This window comes from Schistocerca nitens, chromosome 3 (assembly GCF_023898315.1).
Source record: "Schistocerca nitens isolate TAMUIC-IGC-003100 chromosome 3, iqSchNite1.1, whole genome shotgun sequence".
In the NCBI taxonomy this organism is placed as follows: Eukaryota; Metazoa; Arthropoda; class Insecta; order Orthoptera; family Acrididae; genus Schistocerca; species Schistocerca nitens.
In genome coordinates, this window is record NC_064616.1 from 291,321,966 (window position 1) to 291,335,853 (window position 13,888).

Here is a 13,888-nt window from a genome sequence, read left to right on the forward strand (position 1 = left end):
TCTAACATATCAACAGTTATAACCTCCTTCCAATTTAGATCTGTGAGTTTCTTATGGGCAACAACCAACAACAAAACTGAAGCGGTGAGTATAAAGTAAGAGAGACCTTGCAAATAGTTTGAAGGTATTTGTATTAATTGAAAGTGTATCGTGTGATCATCAGAAAGGTTAACTACAGGCAATAGTTCACAGATACATACCCAAAGAATAAGAAAACCCAGACTCTGTGTAGACACTGTATAAAAGAATTTCAATTTTCAGCTGAAGTGAATGTGAATTTCATCCCTTATGAAAGTAACTGATACACATGGACTCATAAACTAAACTTGTCGCCAGTAACTTTAGGCACTAAACACAAATAATGGTTTAAAACTAGTTCATTACCAGCAATATGCAACTCAAACTGCATCTAAATTGTAACATGTCGCACTTCATTTTTTAATGATTGAAATGAAGCAATTAATGAGTCCACTAGTTAAGCGGGTAAATCCACAATTAAAAGCTACGAAAATTCTTATCTTGCTCACAGGATACTGCAAGACCCCATACAGTCAATGCGAAACAAAACTTACTGAATTTGTTTCGAAGGGAGAGCTTAAACCACCAGCCCTACAGCTGCAAACTTGACCGAAGTCACTGTCATCTATTCCATCTCATAATTTTTTTTGGCAGCAACACATTTGCACAATGAAGCTGAGGGACCAACTGAAGGAAGTTTGTGTCCAGGATGTTGGTGGAAGACTCCTATGAGATGTGCATGCAACTGAAGGTGGACTGTTTCAAAAATGCCTCAACAATGTCGGTGATTATGTTGGGAAGTAGCCAGCCAAAAAATGTAAATATTCCAATAAATATTTCTAAATACATTTATTCTTTCTTTATCAGTTGTCAAAACTTGCTTTCTGGTTGCAACTTGTATTTACACTATCAACTGAAATGAAAGTGAATTACATTCCCTGTTAATGTAATTTACTCATATGAACATCTAAACTATTTTTGGACTCAGTAACAGTAGGTACAACAGTAAAAATTTAGTACATTAGCATCAATGTGCAACCCATGATACATCTTCAACATATGATATGCCACTTATTGTTACAGATGTTCTTGTATAGACACTCACTGTTCTCTATAAAATTACAAAGCAAAAGGATTTATTCTTGGATTTGCACAGCCAGGGCCGGCACAACTCATGTGCAAAAAGAGCGGCCCCACAGGGGCAGCAAATATGCCACACCCCCCCCCCCCCTTTTTTTTATGGACAAACTCAACATTCATGCCCAAGAGGGAATTCGAAACCAAACCTTGGTGGTAGCGGCTTCGGGAACTGTAGTATGGCGCCTTGACTACCTACCGGCTGCCCCTGTTGAACAAGGGGAGGGAGGAGGGCTAATTTCTTCCTCACCACTGTGGCAGCACCGTCATCTTTTCGCTGGAGGAACAGAGAGGGGGAAGCAGTCTGGCGTAAAAGCCAGTATTCTTATGAGTGGAGTGCTACCAGCCTGTTACGTGCTGTGCATTTACTCACAACTAATATTGTAGAAGACGAAATCTAATTTGGAAATTTGAATCCAATGTTCGATACTGTGGTTACATGTCTGAAGCAATTTTGTTAAGCCCTTCAATGGCAGTTTCTGAGTGTCTTATTCTTAATGCATTATGGAGAAAATGGTTAAACATTACTACAGTCAAACATGTCCAACACCTACAATGGCTAGAAGTATTCCGAATGTGTAAATACTCTGCGAGTAAATACAAGGTATAAAGACATTGCTAATAAGCCTGGCATAAGATGGGTTTCGACGTAATTTTGGAAATTTTTGCTATCCGTTTCTGAGTGACAGTCAGACATTTTGGTTTTTGAGCCATGAAACACCTGTCTCCACCGGCATGAACAACAATTAAACTCTGACCGGCACTTTTGTTTGACAATACTACTCATTCACTATTACTTTGCCAACATTTATTTACTGTACAATGCATGTAAATCCATGTTTCATCTTAGTAAACTAATGGTCACTTTGATTCTAATGAAAACCTGAGAAAGTCTCGTCTTTTAGCAACAATGTCTTCTCGTTCGCACAAACCAAAATGTTAATTTTGACACCTTCTAAAACGAAAATCCATAGACAGAACATTGCTTCTAATCGTTTCCTTGCTGGCTTTGAAACTCGTTTCTGTTTGAAAAAAGTTGTGCAGTTTTTGCAAATTTCATACTTCTTTCTACTGTCCATAATGCCATAGAAATTACTGCCTCATAACACATTTATCCATATCATCAGTCACATACCTACTGTGAACTTCTTAGTTATCTTCTTGGATGCAAGTTTAACCGTAGCCTCGCTGTACCTCGTCATGTGACCTAGTTCCTGGCACTGCCGAGTCACCACTTCACCTTTCCAGGCAATAGGTATTGTTACATTCTCTACAACTAAAACTACAGAATTTGTTTCAGTAGATGGCCAAGGAAATCGATTGGTCAGAAGCTCCTTCATTGCATTTCGTAAGAACAGAAGAATTGGTGTGTTAGTACACTGACATCAACAGTCAGTTTCATGTAATCATTCTTTGCAGGCTGGATCGAAACATGTCCGACGGTAGAAAAAGACTGCCTGACAGTGAATATAGGAAAAGATAGGTGATGATGGAAGATGATGATAAGAAGCAAAAGTATGCTCTACAACGATATTTCAAGCCAAAGAGAGAACGACCTAGCAGCAGTGAGGGTGGAAAAATAGATCCTGAAAGTACAGATCCTAGTGGAGGTACTGCTGCTACACCTTTATCTTCCGGACATGACCAGAAAGTTGACAAACACAGTACTGCAACCACTGCATACAGTAGCAATGCTGACGGAGGGTCACCCACAACGTGTTCCATCAGACCACGTCTGGACTCAAGACCTACTTTGTCATGAAAGCTTCAAGATTGAAACATCAGGCAAAACTGAAATTAGGCAACCCGATTCGGAAAATACCAGAGGAACATCAGCCAAGGTACTAACCACCAGAAAAGGGATTTAAGGCAAACCTAAACTGAAAGATACAATTGACTCACGTCGTGGAAGATGGCTGGAAATTATTACCGACTGCATTCGAACGACTTTGGTCATGCGAGGTCCCCCAAGCGCATAAAGGAAACTGAAGAATGCCCTAAAAACGCGGACATCCGGAGTTTCAGCCCTGTGCACTACAGCTATTCTTTGAAGAATTTAGAAGAAGCTGATAGACATTGGTTGGTGTACTCAAAGAGCAAGCTTTTTTGTTGCAAGCTTTTCTCGTCATCTACATTAAAAAATGCAAAGAACGGTATAAGCTACTGGCAGCAAATTGCATCATATCTCGAAAGTCACAGGAAGTCTACCGAGCATTTGAATTCACATAAGAAGTGGATCGTGTTTCCCGAGGGACTGAAAAAGTCATGAACTGTCGATGCCCATCATCAAAGGCTTCTGAATATTGAAAGCGAGCATTGGAAAAATGTTCTTGAGCACTTAATAGCAATAATTCATTTCCTGGGTCAGCACTTGTTGAATTATTCAGAAAGTTCGACACTGTGATGATGGAGCACCTGCACAGAACAAAGAAAGGTGAGAACAAGGGTCATCATTATCTTGGAAAAGAAACAAAGAATGAAATAATTCATCTTATTGGATCATCTATAACCAACATCATATTAATGATGAAATCTGCAAAGAAATACAGTATAATTCCGGACTGCACACAAGATATTTCAAAAGTTGAGCAGATGACAGTTGTGGTACATTTCGTCCAGGAGACAAGTCTCAACGGGGTATATGATGTCCGAATGTGGGAGCATTTCCTGGGATTTCTTACAGTACCTGATTCTTTACACTCCACTTTGATGCAGGACGTGCTCAAGTTCTTGGAAGATAAAAAAAGCCTATTGTGTAATACAAGAGGGCAAGGATATGACAATGGAGCAAACATGAAAGGAAAGAAGTTTGATCTTCAGAAATGAATTTCAGATGTGAACAAGAGATCATTTTATGTACCATGTAAGAGTCACTCATTGAATCCTGATGTAAACAATGCGGCTAGTCTTCTAAATATGCTGTTTCCATGTTTTCGACAGTGAAAAGCTTGTATGTCTTCTTCTCGATCTCCGTTCGACTTTGGGATGTCTTGAAGAAGTATCTGCCTAACCTGTTGCTGAAGCCACTGACCGATACTAAGTGGGAAACTAGCATTGATGACCTTATTCTCAAATTGGAGACATTTATGATGCACTGGTTCAGATGTCTGAAAAATTCAATGGCATGACCACTCACGAAGCAACGTCACGTGTAAATCAAATAAAAAATTACACCTTTCTCACTTCTCTGGTAATCTTGATATGACATTCTGCTTCACATCAGTGCAGTCAGTAAGACCCTCCAGACCACTGACATAAATGTTTCTGAGACCGTGGAAATGCTTGAAATACGAAAGCATAAAATGAGACCTGCAGAACAAAAGAAAAGTTTGTGTCTTTCTTGATGGATTCCAAAGAACTGGCTACAGAATTAGAGCTAGAAGATCTAACTTTACCATGGATAAGAGTTCCCCAGTGATGAAGTAAGAAGCCAATACACTTTAACTATGAAGGAAAGGATGAGACAATAGATGACCCAACAAAACGAAACAAGATTGAATTCTACTATTATCTAATACTATCCACATCTTTGGATGAGAGATTCAATCAACTGAAAGCTCATTTTCTCTACGACATTGACAAGCTGAAGAATGCACCTCCTGACAGCCTGGACACAAAGTGTAGAAACCCCGCAGCGATTTTGCAAGATCATGAGTCAAGCAACATTATTGCACTGGAGATGAGAGATGAACTAAAAGTGCTTTCAACATTGTTGAAACCTGGAATAGATCCAGAAAAGATTCTGAAGTTTATGGGAAGACATAATTTTTGCCCGAATGTTAATATTGCTCTCAGAATTCCCCTGACACTCTCAGTGACAGTTGCGAGTGGAAAGAGGAGTTTCTCAAAACTGAAATTGATAAAGACATACCTCCGATCAATGATGAACAAAATTCATTTGAATGATCTTGCAACAATATCGATTGAGAATTACACAGATCATGTGAAAGAGTTTGCACAAGCAAAAGCTAGGAAGGTTCGATTTGTCTAGTATTTTTTAAAACTTTTATATTATGATCAGTGTCTTGGTTATTTACTGTGTTGTTTATTATTTTGTTCAACATTAAATAGTTATCGTAAATATTATTGTTCAAATCAAATTATCATTAAATTGTAAATATATTTTGTATTCAGTTGAATACATTATATGTTCACAACCATTGAAAAATGATTATTTACGTTAACTGTAAGTTCAAGCCACACAAGATTAGCCAAGCGGCCTAAGGCGCTGCAGTCATGGACTGTGTGGCTGGCCCCGGCAGAGGTTCGAGTCTTCCCTCGGGCATGGGTGTGTGTATTTGTCCTCAGGATAATTTAGGATAAGTAGTGTGTAAGGTTATGGAGTGATGACCTTAGCAGTTAAGCCCCATAAGATTTCACACACATTTGGACAATTGCGTAATTCACAAAGCTTATAAAAATTAGCTTGATTTATTCAATCAGGTTTGCTTCCACTTTAGAGCTAGTGCCCAGCAACTGTTTTGTACAAATCTGTAGAGAATGTTCCCAACCAGTGGCAATTTTTGTTTCTATTTTCCAGATCTACATAGATTTTTGGCTCACTGTGGCTATTCTCAGTGCTTGGAGTTAAGTTTGCATCTATAACGTCATGCTGAATGTTACTGTCAAAATGACAGTTTAGATACAAGCACATATTAACAGCTTCGAGACTAGCCAAAAAAAATAGCACAAACGTTTTGCAAAAAAAAAAAAAAAGAGAGGGGGGGGGGGGCGCAATTTAACAGCTTGCTCGGGGAGGCACTTGGGCTTATATACTGATAAATGAGACCACTTGTTGCCTACATCTAGGAATTTCAAAAGCTATGGGCATTTCCTATCTTTTCACATATACATTGCCAACTTCTCAAGAGCAGTATCAAAGGCAACAATTGTGACTGACCAGAAATATACAGATATAACACTGATAATTGCAAAAACAGGAAATGTTTTATAACCAATAACATAACATACAACATAGACAGTTTACAGTATGTTCATAAACCAACCACTAAAAGTCACAGAAACCAATGCAATATGGCGGAACTGTTGGGAATACTGATAACATATTTGAAATATGCTTCAAAATGTACACAGTTACCCCATTTAATGTCTGCACTGTTTTTAATGTACTTCCTTAAAATTCGAAGTACATAATCCTTAGTGCATTCACAAAGTTGTATATCTGACCGACTGACAAAATTAATCCACTATACAACAAGAACAAAGAAACCTCCTAGTCCATATATGCAGTAGCGCATAATTATACGATAAGCTAGATGTCTCCCAATAAAGTTGAGTAAGACACAAAGTATTAAATCAATAGCTATAAGAACACCAAAGCTTTTCGCAATACAATACACACCTTTTGGTAACATATATGACACCAACAAGAAAGCTATTTCTAGTAGCTCAAAAGTTCCTCACACAACACACTTTCACACATGGACTCATAAACTAGCATCGTCCTCAGTAACTTAAGCCATGACACAAATAATGGTTTAAAAATAGTTCATTACCAGCAATATGCAACACAGGATGCATCTATATTGAACACATCATACTTCATGTTGTAGTGACTGAAATGAAGCAGTTAATGAGTCTACTACTTAACAGTGAAAAGCCACGATAAAAAACTACGAAAATTCTTATCTCATACACAGGATACTCAGGACACTGTACAGCCAATGCCACATGAAATTTACTGAATCAGTTTTGATGGGAGAACTTCAACCACCAGCACTACAGCTGTGAACTTGGCCCAAGTGGCTGTCATCTATTCCCTCTCATGAGTTCTTTTTTGTTGCAATACCTTTCCACACTGAAGCTGAGGTGCCAACTGGAAGGACATTGTGGTGTTGCATGTTCGTAGCTGGCTCCTATGAGATGTACATGCACCTGAAGGTGCACGGTTTCAAAAATGTCTCAACAATGTCAGTGATTATGTTGTGAAGTAGCCACTCAACCAATGTAAACATTCCAATAAATATTACTAAATAGATTTTTCATTTCTTTATAGGCCATAAAAATTGCTTTCTGGTAGCAACTTGTTTTTACACTATCAGCTTAAGTGAAAGTAAATTACATTTGCTGTGGATGTAATTTACACATATGAACACCCAAAATACTCCTGCACTTTGTAACAGTAGGCTCAGAAAATCAAATGACAGTATAAATTTACTCCATTAGCAACAATGTGCAACGCATGATACATTCACAACATACCATGTGACACTTCTTGTTGAGAAATGTTGTAATCTAGATATTCACTGTTCACTATAGTATTACAAACCAAATTATTTAATCTTGAATATGCACAATGCATTTACTGACAAACATGACCACTTTTGACTACACATAGGAATTTTAAAAGCAATGGAACATTACTATCTGTTCACATCTACAATGCTCCAACAATGCCAACTTTCTAAAGAGCAGTATCAAAGGCAACAATTTGGCCTAACCAAAAATATACACATATATCACTGATGAGAGCAAATACCCGTCATGTCATTAGATGTAATGCATTGCACAAGTTACAGGAACTACTAATACTAATATCACACAAATTACCTACCTCAAACAAATGTCGTCGTTGGAAAAAGGTACTTCTGACAAAGGAAATGGTTTACACCTACCACTCCATCTCTGAAAATCAACTGGGAATTATGTGCTTACCTGTAAATACAAATGAATTTGCCATTAGCCAAACATATCAGAATTTTATAAGTACATGTACTATCACCTAAACAGCACCCTTCACTCACACTAGTTAACATGTGCATAATTTTCATAACAGAAAAGTAAAGATTACTAATCAAATACAAAAATGTACACAGTACATACTACTTGAGACTGGTTCTGAAATTACCCTCCATCAAAATGAAAATCTACCCCAAAATAGTGGCATCTCCATTACTATATTTAAATAGTAAACTTATTTAACTTTCATATAATTTGTTTTGTGCGCTATCAATCTCAAACAACAATTGCGTATCAAACTTAACTTAAATAACAATAACTCTCATATCCCTACCATGCCTTATTCAATATTATTGTAAGAGAAGGATGTTATGATCTCAGGACTTACAAAGGGATAACAAAAACACTTTATTTTAGTGCTGCTCATTTTCCACAACTCTCAAACAATAAGTTCGACTGAATCAGACAAGACAATAGAAAACGATCATAAGTCATTTGTGAATCTCCCAGTTTTCTATCCATGAAAGAGATGGGCGTTGTTAGCGTTTTCAAGATCTGTTTTTAAAATTTCTTGCATAACATGCTTCAAATCTGCTGCCTACAATTGGCCTTTGGCCTTACACATACAATTTTGATGTTGAAGTACACAACATGAACACAAGATAAGATGCACTAGTTTCATATGTAACTTATGCTTTGCTTTTTCACGGTACAAGCAGACAGTGTACATGTATTTCAGTAGTGACTTTGTTCATATGGGAATGCCAATTATTCAGTTGCAGTAGTTACGGCACAAACATTTCATTTATCAATATAAAAACAAACAAAAATAATTGACACCATAAAATCACCATCAACAGTATTTTCTTTACGTGGTGTTCCATTCTATGTATATTTCTGTATTTGCTTAGTAATCTGTGCTTTTCTTTTATGATAGTTATTTACATGTTAACTAGTGTGCGGGTGAAGGTTGCTGTTCAGGGGATAGTGCATGTACTAAGAAATATCACATATGTTTAGTTAATGGCACATTGATTTGTATTTACAGGTAATAACATCATTCCCAGTTGATCGTCAGAGTTGAAGTACCAGGTGTACACCATGGTCTTTGTCAGAAGTATTTGTAGTTTGTGGGAAAAGGTACTTCTGACAAAGACCATGGTGTACACCTGGTACTTCAACTCGGACGATCAACTGGGAATGATGTCATTTCCTGTAAATACAAATGAATGTGCCATTAGCAACATATATGAGAAGAGTCTTACTAAATGTGCTATCCCCCAAAATATAACCCTTCACTCGCACACTAGTTTACATGTGCATAACTTTCATAACAGAAAAGCACAGATTACTAAAAAATACAGAAATATACAGAGTAGAGACTACATGAGAGTGATAATGAAATTATATTCCATCAATTATGAAAAACTACCCAAAAACAGTAGCAACATCCATTACTAGATTTGAATAGTAAACTTATTTTATTTTCATATCTTTTCTTTTTGCTACATCAATCTCAAACAACAACTGTGTGTCAAACGTAACATAAACAACAGTAAGACCCACATACCTACCACACTTTGTTCAACATTATTCAAGGATGTTATGGCCTCAGGACTTAAAAAGGGATAACAATGCCACTTTCTTCTACATGTTGCTCATTTTCCACAGCACTCAAACAATAATTTCGATAGAAGCAGATAATACACTATAAAATGATCATAAGTGATTTGTGAATCTCACAGTTTTCTAAACCATGAAAAAATTGTTATTACTTAATGACTAATTGTATATGACTCCACATTAAAACAAAAAAAATTAGTACTGAAAATCATGACTCCTCCAACTGAGCAATCATCATATAGGATTTCAACGAAAACATAAAGAAGCACTGGAAATGATTTACAATTGATAACACAATATAAAATGTACACTGTTTATAGTACGTTTATAATCCAACAATTAAAGTCCCAAAAACCAATGCAATATGGCAGAACTGTTGGGAATACTGATAACATATTTTAAATATGCTTCAAAATGTACTCAGTTGCCCCATTTAATGTCTGCACTGTGTTTCATGCACTTCCTTAAAATTCGGAGTACATTACCTTCTGTGCATTCACAAAGTTGTATATCTGACCAAATGACAAAATTAATACACTATATAACAAGAACAAAGACTTCTCCCTGTATATATATGCACTTGTATATAACTATAACATAAGCTAGATGTCTGGCAATAAAGTTGAGTAAGACACAAAGAGTTCAGTCATTAGCTATGAGAACACCAAGGCTTTTCACAATACACAGACACCTTTTGGTAACACTTATGATACCAATGAGAAATCTATTTCAAGTAGCTCAAAAGTACCTCACACCACACACTTTCACAATAAAATTTTATTCTAACATATCAACAGTTACAACCTCCTTCCAATTTAGAACTGTGAGTTCCTTATGGCAACCAGCAACATCAAAACTGAAGCTGTGAGTACAAAGTAACAGACAATTTTCCAACAGTTACAAGGTATTTGTATTAATTTAAAGTGTATCACTTGACAGTCAGAAAGCTTAACTGCATGCAATACTAACAAGACAAATGCCCAAAAAATAACAAGCCCCATTCTCTGTGTAGACACTATAAAAATGTATTTCAAATTTCTGCTGAAGTTAATGGGAATTTCATCCCCTATGGAAGTAACTGCTACACATCAACTCATAAACTAACCTTGTCCTCAGTAACTTTAGGCACTGAACACAAATAATGGTTTAAAACTAGTTCATTACCAGCAATATGCAACACAGGATGCATCTATATTGTAACCTGTCATACTTTAGTTCTACTGATTGACATGATGCAGTTAATGAGTCCACTAGATAACTGGGCAAAGCCACAATTAAAGGCTACAAAAATTCTAATATTGCACACAGGATTCTCAGGACAACATACAGCCAAAGCCACATGAAATTTACTGATTCACTTTGGATGGCAGAAGCTCAACCACTTCCACTACAGCTGTGAACTTGGCCCGAGTGGCTGTCATCTGTTCCATCTCATGATTTCCTTTTTGGTGCAATACATCTCCACACTGAAGCTGAGGTACCAACTGAAACAACGTTGTGGTGTTGGCTGTTGGCAGCTGGCTCCTATGAGACGAGCTTGCAACTGAAGGTGCACTGTTTCAAAAATGTCTAAACAATCTTGGTGACTATGTTGTGAAGTAGCCACTCAATCAATCTAAGTATTCCAATAAATATTTCTAAATACATTTTTCCTTTGTTTATAGGTCATAAAACTTGCTTTCTGGTTGCAACTTGTATTTACACTACCAGCTGAAATGAAAGTGAATTACATTCCCTGTGGATGTAATTTACACATATTAACACCTAAAATATTCCTGCACTCTGTAACAGTTGGCTCAGAAAATAAAATGGTATTATAAATATAGTCCATTAGCAACAAGGAGCAACCTATGCTACATCCACAACATCACATGTGACACTTCTTGTTGAGAATGTTCTTATAGGCATACCCATGCTCTCAATAAGATTACAAAACAAAACAATTTAATCTTGAATGTGCAAAACTCAATTACTGACAAATGAGACCACTTTTTGACTACACATAGGAATTTTAAAATCTATGGAACATTACTATCTGTTCACATCTACGTTGCTCCAACGATGCCAACTTCTCAAGAGCAGTATCAAAGGCAACAAATGTGCCTAACCAAAAATATACAGATATAACACTGGAGAGTGCAAATACCCCTCACATCGTAAAATGCCATGCTTTGCACAAGTTACAGCAACTACTAATACTAATATCACACAACATACCTACCTCAAACATTTGTCGTCTGTGGGAAAAGGTACTTCTGACAAAGACCATGATGTACACCTGGTACATCAACTCTGACGATCAACTGGGTATGATGTTATTACCTGTAAATACAAATCAATGTGCCATTAACAAAACATATGAGATTTTTCTTGGTACATATACTATCCCCAGAACAGCACACTTCACTCACACACTAGGTAACATGTGCATAACTTTCATAAAAGAAAAGCACAGATTACTAATCAAATAGAGAAATATACAGAGTACAGACTACATGAGAGTGACTCTGAAATTACCCTCTATCAATTATGAAGATCTACCCCATAACAGTAGCAACCTCCATTACTATATTTAAATAGGAAACTTAATTAATTCTCATATCAATTCTTCTCGCTATGTCAATCTTACTTCACAACCGTGTAATAAACTTACCTTAATAACAGTCAGTCCCATATTCCTACCATGCCTTATTCAACATTAGTGTTAAGAGAAGGATGTTTTGATCTCAGGAGTTACAAAGGGATAATAAAGTCACTTTCTTTTAGTGCTGCTCAATTACCACAACACGCAAACAATAATTTTGATTGAAGCACGTGGCCAAGCAACTCTAGATGCTTCTGTCCGGAACCGTGCGACCGCCTCGGTCACAGGTTCGAATCCTGCACTGGGCATTGAGGTGTGTGATGTCATTACGTTAGTTAAGTTTAAGTAGTTCTACATTCTAGGGGACTGATGACCTCAGATGTTAAGTCACATAGTGCTCAGAGCCAATTCAACCATTTTTTTTTTTTTTATTGAAGCTGACGATACAATATAAAATGATCATAAGTGATTTCTGAATCTTACAGTTTTCTATTCCATTAAAAAGTTGTGCAATCTTAAGACATACAAGATCTGTTTGTAAAATTAATTGGATAATGTGCTTCAAATCTCCTGCCAACAATTGGCGTTTGGTATTACACATATAATTTTGATGTTGAAGTAGATGAGGTGAACATAAGATCTGATGCACTAGTTTCACATGTAACTTATGCTTTGCTTTCCCACAGTACAAACAGAGAGTGTACATGACATTTAGAACTGTCTTTGAACTTGTGGCAATGCCAATTATTCAGTTGCAGTAGTTACAACAGTAACATTTCTATTATCAATATACAAATCAAACAAAAATACTTACAGCCAATGAAAACACCATCAATAGTATTTTCTGTATGTGGTGTACTATTCTCTAGTACTAACACAATAAAATAAAAGGTACTCATTCTTGACGCAGAGCCAAACTTTATTACACAACAGTCCACTAACTTGATAACCGAAGGAATTCACTCCTGGCTAGCTGCGGTAAGAATTCAACTGCATACCACAGTGTGCCAATGGCCTTACCACATTGGGAACACCAGTTCTTGCCAGGTCACCAATGTTTAGCATTGTGGACCTTGGCCACTACTTGGATGGGTGACTGACCACATCTGTTCACCGCTCTTGGCCAATGGGTTGCACCCTGCCATTGAGATGAATGGAGGGAGGTACTTCAATTAGAACTACATGCTGTGGTTTCATAACTTGATAACTGGTGGGGCAGCAGTTTGCTCACCACTTACTCCTACATTTCACCTTTACCGAAAATTATAAACTGAGTATGATACAGCAGTCAGTTGATACCAGTGATCCTCCAAAGACTGTTTCAATGGAGTTTGGATTTTGTACATTAGTGCATATCATTTTTTACAACAGTTCACATAATTAAGAAACTATAGAAATTTGAATGACAATTTCTTTCTCACAGTCACATATCTGTGTTTTTACCTTATTGCTTAGCAATTAACTGTATATGACTGTACATAAAAACAAAAAAAATTAATACTGAAAATCATGACTCCTAAAACTGAGCAATCATCACATAAGATCTCACCAAATATATAACGAAGCATAGGAATTGATTTACAATTGATAACATACCATAAAATGTAGACTGTTTATAGTATATTCATAAACCAACAATTACAGTCCCAAAAACCAGTGCAATATGGCAGAACTGTTGGGAATACTGATAACATATTTTAAATATGCTTCAAAATGTACTCAGTTGCCCCATTTAATGTCTGCACTGTGTTTCATGCACTTCCTTATAATTCGGAGTACATTACCTTCAGTGCATTCACAAAGTTGCATATCTGACCAAATGACAAA

The 13,888-nt window shown here is 36.7% G+C and overlaps 1 protein-coding gene across 1 annotated transcript; it reads left to right on the plus strand.

Annotated features, from left to right (window-relative positions):
• The first annotated feature begins 4,433 nt into the window (after window positions 1-4,433).
• LOC126249189 (uncharacterized) lies at window positions 4,434-5,146 on the plus strand. Its single transcript, XM_049950843.1, has 2 exons — window positions 4,434-4,482; window positions 4,608-5,146. Exons 1-2 carry the CDS (start codon window positions 4,434-4,436, stop codon window positions 5,144-5,146), a joined length of 588 nt encoding a protein of 195 aa, XP_049806800.1.
• Window positions 5,147-13,888: the final 8,742 nt, after the last annotated feature.

Bases quoted from the DNA above. Each gene is read 5' to 3' on its own strand.
- LOC126249189 (XM_049950843.1), top strand. From the start codon at position 4,434: ATGCTTGAAATACGAAAGCATAAAATGAGACCTGCAGAACAAAAGAAA. The intron at 4,483-4,607 runs GTTTGTGTCTTT...TTAACTATGAAG, and splicing joins ACCTGCAGAACAAAAGAAAA to GAAAGGATGAGACAATAGAT.